We start from the raw sequence: 12,316 nt of genomic DNA, 5'->3' as shown, positions 1-12,316 counted from the left end.
ATACCAGTAACTATCATCAGTTCCAATTAGGTATGCCTCATTACTGAGTAATTTGATACTGAGCAGTGTAGGTAGTCCATATACCTTCCTCGAGTTAGTAAACTAAAATCAAATTTTGTGATTTTCTCAAAAACTGTTAATTTTTGCAGGAATTTGTTATGCTTGTTGGATTCCTTGCGTCATTTTCTTTCTGAAAATGTATACTTTTGTATACTTCTCATTATTACATTTAGAGATACAAAAAAACACAATATCTAAATTACTGACTCGAGGAAGGTATACAGACTATAGAACACAAGTGACTCACAACAAGTGTAGTGCATATTATATGCAGGACACACACAACTTGCCAAAATTGCACACACAAGCCCAGTTTACTTTTGCATGATTATAGGTCCTGTAAGTTGGACTATAAATTTCATGTTACATAATAATAAAAAGTGTTTCTAGAATTGGACCAGTGCAATTTGAAATTTACACTATAGAATAGTCCTACATGGATCATTTTAGAAATGTGTCAAATGCGCCCCACATTTCATTGACCATTGTCTTATTGCTGTAGTCCAGGCAATCCATATGCCACATACCCACTCCATGCAGCTTCTTGTCTTTGGCATATTTCATTTTGTAGTTGAGACTTTCGGGATCATCATACCACATCTGATGCTGATAGCCAGTTGCATTCTGTATGAGTACAAAAGGTAACATGAACATTAAAGAATTGTCAACATTTTCTTCAACTATGATACAACAAACACATAAGTACACCTACATACTTCCTACCCCCGGTAACTCTATAATACATGATGTAGTTCGAAACGTTTTGCTAACAAATCGCAGACAAATTACCCTTTTTCTTGAAAATCTGTTTTCTATAAACCCCAATATGTGTCCAATATTAGCCTGGCCTTTACGCTTTAACATGGCCCCTCGTCACTTACTTTAAAATTGAAATAAGGTGCCTTGTAGCTGTCATTCCATATCCTTCCTGATGTAGCATTATTGCGCATGATCTCCTTTATCATTTGGTATTCTATTTCTTTGCCTGCTGCATCACTACAAAACACATAAACTTTTCTTATGCTGCACACATCTTTCTGAAAATAAATACACACATAATTGGAAAAGATCACATGTGTTGTGATAATAATTCAGCTTTGCATAATTGAATATTAATTATATAGTACTGCAAGCCATGATACACGTCCATCGAGTGCAAGCTGTATTATCTGTGCATCAATTTCACGCCATGGAGAGATGTATTTTCTATGATAAGGATAATGAACTGAGTGCAATGCATTAGTCAAGATAATCGCACGCGCCGTGGAGTTATTGCATTTAGCTCGAGAGCCGATAGGCTTCGAGAGCTAAATGCAATAACTCCATGGCAAGTGCGATTATCTTGACGAATGCATTTGCACGAGTACATTATCCGTCATATACTTTGAGTGTATTAAAACAATAGGCAATATTAATTGCTGCATTCATTATATTAGTTTGAATATTAGGTAAAATATTTTAAATTTTAAAAACACTGTCAGGTCATTGACCAGGTAGCATTTACTAGTAACTGGTCAAGAAAATCAATCACTGTATAAGTTAGCTATCAATGGTATCGATTAGCCATACGTCATACTTTAGTAACTTATTCACACATGGTTTGTAACCAATTGACTTTATGTTGTGATCATTTAATATCGTGGTTCCGAACACAGAGAGCACTGAAGCAGTTGACCTGGAAACAATCGATTTTGACGTCCCACTACATGTAGTACCACGGTCAATGGAAATGAGAGAATAAACATATACGAGGGGGTATCCAAAAGTTTTTGACATCACCCAGAAGGAAAAGAGCTATATTGATGAAATTTTGGCAGTGTAATCACTGATCCTTATGTACATTATGGTCCAAAAATGGTCTCATAAGTATGTTTACTTTTTTACAGGTGGCGCTATGATGGGCAGTAGGCGCATAACCTTTTCATGATAAGATCCTCCACTTTCTTGAGTTTCTTCACTGTGGCCGCATCATCCGTAAATGATTGACGTCCACTTCTTGGCTCTCTGTGAGGGACATGTGACCAGTTTGGAAATTCCTTTTTCAAAAAGCAACAGTGCCATATGATGGGCAATCATCACCGTAGATAGCTTTCATTTCATCATAGATTTTCTGAGCATTGTAGGCCTAACCCTCCAAATGTAGGAACTTAATCACGATGCGTGCCTCAATTTTCACCATTTTGCAGGTTATGCGCCTACTGCCCATCTAGCGCCACCTGTAAAGAAATTAAACATACTTAGGAGACCATTTTTGGACCATAATGTACATAAGGACCAGTGATTATACTGACAAAATTTCATCAATATAGCTCTTTTCCTTCTGGGTGTTGTCAAAAACTTTTGGATACCCCCTCGTATATCAATATCAACTGGACTTTATAGTTCTACAATTTGAACTTTAAAATCTACTAATATTGTTAAAACACACGACAGTGGAATTTTTCAATTTGTTCAGTATTATAAAGCATGAACATGATGTTATACGCTAGTGTGTGTTTCCCGGGCGTGTTTATGTTATCTTAGATATAGGTTAGGCCTACATGTAATTCAGTGCCGTACTATTACGCTGACTTTCCTATTCGGCGAGGAGGACGATTTCGCTTGTCCAAATACTCAAGTATCAAAAGGATGGTCCACAATAGAGTGATTCACGCAACATGAATAGGGGATTAAAAACTGTGAAGTAGGACCATGTGCTTCTTTTGTCCACTTTGCCATCAAGATTTCGAATAGAAACAGTTCAGACCCAGAACAGGATCATGTCAGAAATTAATATTTTGTTCTGGGTCTGATTATTCGGACTACATGTAATTCATTTGTAAAATGCTGAATATTTTGTAATGGTGTCATCTTGTATAATTATGGTCCACCTGTTTTTAGCCCTTTTTAATTAATAGAAGCTCGATTATTCTCATTTGATGTTTGATTTATTTGAGTTCATTAATCATAATTTATGGCAATGATAGTTGCAAAATAGAACAGTTTGTAACTTATGATTTACAAAGTACGCATGAAAAAAATACCATACCCTATAACTATTTTAACACCACAGAATGTATATTCGTACTTTTTTGGTGGTATATATATCGAACATAGTTATATAAGTTATATAGTAATGTGAAAGTAGTATTTCTAGTATTTGAGCGTGCACGTAATGTATTATCTAAAATCTATTGTTTAGCGTGTGGGTTTTAGATAATGTATTATTTAGCGTGCAGATTTTAATAAACCTGCACGCGAAGTAGTTTGCGAAAATAATGCACGGGAGAAGACTACATAACGATGAATAGAAACGGGCACTAGAAGTATATGTTTAGATAACTCCAAATCCAGTATCGCTCTCTGGCTTTCCTTTGAGTAATCCCCTTGGTTAGCTTTATAACATATGTGACACACTCTGACAAAAATCACATTTTTGACATTTTATGATTTGAATAAAAATGTAAGCACTAGACAATAAGCTTTAAAATGATACCAACATTTATAACAACATCAATACTTATCAACAACAACATATGGATAATTTTGTAAATGATACCTTGATATTTTTGCTATTCTGTGTAATGGTCCAATTAGTTTCCTGCCTTTCACAAGATTGTCATAGTTCAGCTGTTAATTATTAATAAACCTCTTTTTAATAAGTACTTTCAAGGATTTGAAAGTCCACTCAGTCCCATTTATATGAATGTCATCTTTAAAGGCCTATATCAAAAGGCCTATCTTTAAAGGCCTATCTTTAAAGGCCTATGTTAAATATCAAGCGTGTGGATCGGATTCCAAATGAAACCATCTACCACCTGACCAACACCACTCCACTGGTTGCCAGAGTCAAGTTACATCAACTCAAATTTCTCGGCCATATACTGCGTCTTGAAGATGGCGAGCCTGCGAAAGAATATGCTCTTTATATCCCACCACATGGGAAGAGGAAACCGGGACGACCGCGCACACTATACTTACAGTATGTCCAGCACCTACTAGGAGATACTGAAGGGATGCTGCAGCCAAACAAAATTGTCTCGCTTGCCCTAGATCGCAACAGTTGGAGAAAGCTTGTAGTCTCCTGCTCCGCAGCCGACTGATGATGATGATGATGAAAGGCCTATAACTCAAAAACATGTCTGGCGACTTGTTCCGGGATTTGTTGGAGCTGGTCACATATGTTATCTGGCTGCAATCAACTGCTTACATGTGGAATGGTCACACACACACAAAATTAGAAAGGAAAGTAACCTTTTAATAGTTTAAAGGAGTATTTCGTGATCCTAGCATCCTCTTTTTATGACATTTTTCAGTACATATCCACGAAAAAAGCATATTCCCAAAATTTCAGTTTATTCCGATTTTGTGTTTGCGAGTTATGCATGATTATGTGTATTACACTGCTCCATAGACAATACGTTGTAATTTCGTTCTGGTGCACCAGAACAAAATTCAAATTTCTCGATATCTTTGCTAAACGAATTAATCTGCAAGAAATATTTTGTACATAAACATTATGTAGCCAGAGTATTCCAGTGATATAAAAATCTCAACTTTTTTGAGAAAAGTGGGGGATGAGGCTGTGGATCACGAAATGCCCTTTTAAATGCAGAGAGTCAAGTTTAAAATATGACATTTTTGCCTAAATTAAATGGCAAAAGTTTTGCAAGTTAAAGTTTTCCTGATAAACACCCACCTTAAGACTGAGACAGGGGTAGTCGTAGCCATACCATGGAACTCCAAGTACAAGTTTATCAGGATCAATACCAAGATCTAAAAACAATTGAATACCTGGAAGATAGAAAAGAGATTGGTAGATGCCATCATTAAACAAAATATGAACCTATTCAATACTTGCAGGTAACAATATCAGATTAATATTGATGCAACTGAATCCCATTATGGAGCTACCTAATGTGCTAATTCCATTTGAAATTCATACTCCCCCTGTGGCAGATATTTCCAAAATCTTCCACAGGGGTAGTGTGGATTTTAAATGGAACAGCCCAATGACTCACCTTTTACCGTCTTTTCATAAGGAGCATTTGCTTTAGCAATGCAATCCCCACACATGTGGCTCTGTTCATCATATGACATAATAAACACAAAGTCTGTTGCCTCTGCAATTTCTTTGTACTCATAGCACCTTCCACCAGGGCATTCACAGCATTTCTCAACACACCTGGATGACCATGCTACATCATATGTAACCTATAATAAGGAAATATAAAAATAATAATAATAATAATAATAAAGCACTGCACATTGTACGTGCCCATGAATATATACACATTTTGGAAGCACACTACTTTATCAACTATCTACTGCTGATAGCACACTACTTCATCAACTATCTACTGCTGGAAGCATACTACTTCATCAACTGTGTGAGGGCACGGTGGCTCAGTGGTTACGACCTTGGACTCATAATCTGAGAGCTTGCTCGGCGTGTGGGTTCGATTCCCCGTCCCACCACCGTGTTGCGCCCTTGGGCAAGGCGCTTTGCCTCGCTTGCCTCACCCCACCCAGGTGCAATGGGAAGCTGTTAGGGTAGTCACAGTCGTTGTACTGATGGACCCTGCGCCACTTGTAGGCTGCAAACGTGGTTCCGACATATTCTAATGACGGCGGAATAAATGTAAAGCGCTTAGAGGCTGTTTACGGCATAAAGCGCTATATAAATGTCTACATTTATTTTTTTCTACATTTATCAACTATCTACTGCTGGAAGCATACTACTTCATCAACTATCTACTGCTGGTAGCACACTACTTCATCAACTATCTACTGCTGATAACACACTACTTCATCAACTATCTACTGCTGGAAGCATACTACTTCATCAACTATCTACTGCTGGAAGCCTACTACTTCATCAACTATCTACTGCTGGTAGCACACTACTTCATCAACTATCTACTGCTGATAACACACTACTTCATCAACTATCTACTGCTGATAGCACACTACTTCATCAACTATCTACTGCTGATAGCACACTACTTCATCAACTATCTATTCAACTATCTATTACTGATAGCACACTACTTATCGTCAACTATCTACTGCTGATAACACACTACTTCATCAACTATCTATTACTGATAGCACACTACTTCATCAACTATCTATTACTGATAGCACACTACTTCATCAACTATATCTACTGCTGATAGCACACTACTTCATCGACTATCTATTACTGATAGCACACTACTTCATCAACTATCTATTACTGATAGCACACTACTTCATCAACTATCTATTACTGATAGCACACTACTTCATCATCTATCTACTGCTGATAGCAAGCTACTTCATCAATTATCTACTGCTGGTAGCACACTACTTCATCAACTATCTATTCAACTATCTATTACTGATAGCACACTACTTCGTCAACTATCTACTGCTGATAACACACTACTTCATCAACTATCTATTACTGATAGCACACTACTTCATCAACTATCTATTACTGATAGCACACTACTTCATCAACTATATCTACTGCTGATAGCACACTACTTCGTCAACTATCTATTACTGATAGCACACTACTTCATCAACTATCTATTACTGATAGCACACTACTTCATCAACTATCTATTACTGATAGCACACTACTTCATCAACTATCTATTACTGATAGCACACTACTTCATCATCTATCTACTGCTGATAGCAAGCTACTTCATCAAGTATCTACTGCTGGTAGCACACTACTTCATCAACTATCTACTGCGGATAACACACTACTTCATCAACTATCTGCTGCTAATACAACACTTCATCATCAACCATCTGCTGCTGATACCACACTTCTTCAACTATCTACTGCTGATAGCATACAACTTCATCAACTATCTACTACTGATAGCACACTACTTCAACTATCTACTGCTGAAAGCAGACTACTTCATCAACTATCTACTGCTGATAACACACTACTTTATCAACTATCTATTGCTGATAGCACACTACTTCAACTATCTATTTCTGATAGCACACTACTTCATCAACTATCTATTACTCATAGCACACTACTTCATCAACTATATCTACTGCGGATAACACACTACTTCGTCAACTATCTATTGCTGATAGCACACTACTTCAACTATCTATTTCTGATAGCACACTACTTCATCAAGTATCTACTGCTGATAGCACACTACTTCATCAACTATCTACTGCTGATAGCACACTACTTCATCAACTATCTACTGCTGGAAGCATACTACTTCATCAACTATCTACTGCTGATAACACACTACTTCATCAACTTTCTACTGCTGATAGCATACTACTTCATCAACTATCTACTGCTGATAGCACACTACTTCATCAACTATCTACTGCTGATAGCACACTACTTCATCAAGTATCTACTGCTGATAGCATACTACTTCATCAACTATCTACTGCTGATAACATGCTACTTCATCAAATATCTACTGCTGATAACACACTACTTCATCGACTATCTACTGCTGATAGCACACTACTTCAGCAACTATTTACTACTGATAGCATATTACTTCATCAACTATCTACTACTGATAGCACACTACTTCAACTATCTACTGCTGGAAGCATACTACTTCATCAACTATCTACTGCTGATAGCACATTACTTCATCAACTATCTACTGCTGATAGCACACTACTTCGTCAACTATCTACTGCTGATAGCACACTACTTCAACTATTTACTGCTGATAGCATACTACTTCATCAACTATCTACTGCTGATAGCACACTACTTCATCAACTATCTACTGCTGGAAGCATACTTCTTCATCAACTATCTACTGCTGATAACACACTACTTCATCAACTATCTACTGCTGATAGCATACTACTTCATCAACTATCTACTGCTGATAGCACACTACTTCATCAACTATCTACTGCTGATAGCACACTACTTCATCAACTATCTACTGCTGATAGCATACTACTTCATCAACTATCTACTGCTGATAGCATACTACTTCATCAACTATCTACTGCTGATAACACACTACTTCATCAAATATCTACTGCTGATAACACACTACTTCATCAAATATCTACTGCTGATAGCACACTACTACAGCAACTATTTACTACTGATAGCATATTACTTCATCAACTATCTACTACTGATAGCACACTACTTCAACTATATACTGCTGGAAGCATACTACTTCATCAACTATCTACTGCTGATAGCACATTACTTCATCAACTATCTACTGCTGATAGCACACTACTTCGTCAACTATCTACTGCTGATTGCACACTACTTCGTCAACTATCTACTGCTGATAGCACACTACTTCAACAATTCACTGCTGATAGCATACTACTTCATCATCTATCTACTGCTGATAACACACTACTTCATCAACTATTTACTGCTGATAGCATACTACTTCATCATCTATCTACTGCTGATAGCACACTACTTCATCAACTATCTACTGCTGATAGCGCATTATTTCATCAGTTATACTGCTGATAGCATACTACTTCATCAACTGTCTACTGCTGATAGCACACTACTTCATCAACTATCTACAGCTGATAGCACATTATTTCATAAATTTTCTACTGCTGATAGTACACTACTGCATCGACTAGTAATGGATCTCCATTTAAGGGTGAAAATAGTAATTAAAATGGATAGCTTGCTTTTAAATGAAAGAAAAAAGATCATTTTCATACCTGTGAGTTTGGGATTGAATCGTGGAATGCTTTTGTGGTCTCTCGAACAAGCTCTGTCAATAGCGGTGCTAATGACTTACTAAGGGGGAATTCTATGTCAAGGTTGATGCCATCCATGTGTTGGTCAATTGCCTGTTTCACATGGTCCATTATCCATTTCTTTTGAGCCACCTTGTCAAAAAGTAGTGTGATGTTGCAATCACCTGTAAATTTGTGAAAAAAATAATTACCTTTTGCATAACAGGTGATGTTTTCGTCTACTTTAGAGTCTGGTGCATTGGTGTTAACTTTATTACCTAAACAATTCAAATTATTCATAATTCATGATACATATTTGACAGATTTGAAGAAAAACACTGCACTGTTTCATCACAGTTGAAGATGATCACAAGACTGTGCATGATTGTATACGAAAGCGCAATCACCGCAAAGTTCAAAATATCTGAAATTTTCTTACAGATACTTGAAAATAGATATCATTAACCCTAACACCAGTTTACACAACAAAATACCACAATAATAACCACTGCGCATGCATGGATCCAATGTGATGCCATGATGTAATAACCTTAAGTCCTATGCACACCGAATTACCAAGCAAACATAAAAATCATCCAAGATTGTCAAGCCCTAATGATAAATCATCAGAGCCAAAACATCCAGCTGAGGACGCAGTTGATACTGAGAAAGCGCACCGTGGCGGTCAATTTTAAGTAGTGTTGAAGTTTTAAAATTCTTCTAATTTAGTATTTAATATACCACTACGTATGAATATTCAATTTTAAATCATAAAAAAAAATGCATTTTGGTTTTTGCCAGGTTAATAAAGGTCATGAAAACAATTTGAACGTGTTTATGTGAAAAAACACTACAGCAACATGTTTAAGATGTTGTCTTGTCAAAATGTTATTGCAAAATATTTTTTGGCCAAATGTTTTTCAAAATATTTTGTCAACACTTACTTATATTATGTTTTGTATGAAGTTTTCAAGAATGTTTTCTGAATGTTATTAAAATCGTTTTATACCCTTTATATAACCTGACATTAAAATGCTTTCTGTAAAACATTTTGTGTTTGCTGGGTTACCTGTAACTCACATATAATATATGCATTATATTGACCAAACATGGCAATACAGTAACTTTATTCCAGTCAAATAGGCTATTCCAGTTGAAATCCACACTACCCCTGTGGAAGATTTTGGAAATATCTTACATAGGGGGAGTATGTTTTTCAACTGTAATTGGTCAAAGTTAATTATTTTGAAACTTATGGCTTTACCTATATCTTCCACAACTGGAGTAGGTATTTCAAATGGAAGTTACCAATTGTATATTCTATTCAAAACATAAACTCCCTCTGTGGAAGACTTTAGCTAAATCTTCCACAGGGGTAGTGTGGATTTTAAATGGAATAGCCCAATGCTTACCTGTAATTACAACTCTGACTCCTTGTGAGTGTGCATAACACATAAGTTCAGCATTATATTGGCCAAAGGTAGCAATAGTAGTAACTCTTGACCAGTCATACTTCTTCCAATCTGGTCCACCAACACTAAATGCAAAAACCTAAATAAATAATGATACATAATTTATTTTGATAGTGTAGACTAGGCCTATTACTGGACCAATGTAGTCTTCTTCTGTATTGTTCTGAGTATGTTGCCCAGGCCACATTAAACAACGTAACCCATATCAGGCACGTGTTAATTGTCTGATTTTAATGCTGCAATCATGACAGTGATTGTATTACTTAAAGAACATTTTCATCTCTGTGTTTTTAAAAATATTTATTTTCCTTAAATGTCTTTTTTCAACTACAGCCCCTTTTCAGGGACCATTAGAAAGTAAAAGCAGCAACAACCGTGGTACCAAGGGGCATAACCAGGTTTTGTGGTGGGGGTTTATGTTCAGATATAAATTTTTGGGACAAAGATGAAAAATTGTCCGTTGCATCGTTTTGACCTGGAATTATCTGCGAGATAGGCCCTATATAGAGGTTTTTTAAAGGGACTGTACAAGTAAAAGTCTTCGAGCTTCCAAAAAATGAATTTATTTGGACAATGTGCGCGCAATCCGCGCATACTGCATTGTCCTCAAAAATTTGGTATTTTACGTTATTGTGGCCCATGATCGGTGTAAACTTTGGTGCAAACAGGCACTTCTTGCCCCTTTTCTTTTCCTTCCCAATTTTCTTTCATTTTTCGTCAGGTGGGCACTTTCTCGTTCATATTTTTTCAGGCGGGCACTCTGCCCCACCCCACCCTGCTGGCTACACTATTGATGTACCACATGATCACTAGTAATTGACTGGTAAACTTAAAGCCTTAATGTACGATCTTTTTAAATTTTTAGATTTTTTTTTTTTTCTTCCAAAATGATAATATGCAATCATTATGAAAGTTCCCAATACATTTGGACGCAAAAAACATTGGGAATTTGCAAAGAAACAACATCATAAACTTCACCTCTATCACTCGAAACATCTCGCACTATTTGGATTAGGACAGCGAGTGCGGCCTCAGAGTTAGTCTCCTACCCGGCCAATTTGGTTACGCTCCCTCCACATGTGGCCCGGGAGCGTAACCAAACTAGTTTTGTAGGAGACTACGGTTTGCGATCGTGGCCGACATAAAATCATAATCTAAAAAATTATGATTTTATGTCGGACCAACAGAAAATCATCCCGTTTTACTACAAATAGGGCAAATTTGACAGTTTGCTCATAGATTTAAAGGGGCATTTTGTGATCCACAGCCTCATCCCCGACTTTTCTAAAAAAGTTGAGATTTTTATATCACTGGAAACCTCTGGCTACATAATGTTTATGTACAAAATATTTCTTGCAGATTAATTTGTTTAGCAAAGATATCGTGAAATTTGAATTTCGTTCTGGTGCACCAGAACGAAATTACAATGCATTGTCTATGGAGCAGTGTAATACACATAATCATGCATAACTCGCGAACGCAAAATCGGAATCAACTGAAATTTTAGGAATAGGATTTTTTCGTGGATATCTAATGAAAAATGACATAAATTGAGGATGCTAGGATCACGAAATACTCCTTTAAGTTAGAACATACATACAAATATGCCAAAAAATCGGGTTTGAAAAAAATAAAGGTAAATTCTGAAAAAAGATCGTACATTAAGGCTTTAATATAAACGATTGCCACGATTCCCCGACAGGCCCGTATACTGCGGCGTGCAGGTACCCGATACCGATAGTACCAAACTATTAAAGTAGATACATTTCAATTCATTCACAGGGATATGCTTACCTCTTTTCTTGGCGGTGTTGTTATTGTGTTGCACCAACTGACATTCGAACACGGACAAGATGATGTGTTGTTTTGAGTTTTAGTTGAAGTTAAGCTTACAAAGTCATGCAAATTATCATCAGACTCAGAGATTGTACAGTTTGTGACTGCCACAGAGCCACAAAATAACAAAAACGCAAGTTTGGATGTCATGTTGTTAGTTATTCAAAAACACAGTAGCAGGACCGGGTCCCAATTCCAATAATTTAAAGGTCTTTGTCCTGAAATTTGTTTTTATC

At 36.6% G+C, this 12,316-nt stretch overlaps 1 protein-coding gene across 1 annotated transcript; it reads right to left on the bottom strand.

The window, feature by feature from the left end:
- LOC140138117 (di-N-acetylchitobiase-like) lies at positions 1-12,282 on the bottom strand. Its single transcript, XM_072160018.1, has 7 exons — positions 12,039-12,282; positions 10,185-10,323; positions 8,755-8,957; positions 5,061-5,253; positions 4,739-4,833; positions 942-1,097; positions 1-684 (listed from the first exon to the last, which is right to left on the bottom strand). The coding sequence occupies exons 1-7, from the start codon at positions 12,228-12,230 to the stop codon at positions 502-504; spliced, it is 1,161 nt and encodes a 386-aa protein (XP_072016119.1). The 5' UTR covers positions 12,231-12,282; the 3' UTR covers positions 1-501.
- Positions 12,283-12,316: the final 34 nt, after the last annotated feature.

This window comes from Amphiura filiformis, chromosome 17 (assembly GCF_039555335.1).
Source record: "Amphiura filiformis chromosome 17, Afil_fr2py, whole genome shotgun sequence".
Classification (NCBI taxonomy): Eukaryota; Metazoa; Echinodermata; class Ophiuroidea; order Amphilepidida; family Amphiuridae; genus Amphiura; species Amphiura filiformis.
This window is presented reverse-complemented; position numbering and strand designations above follow the sequence as displayed.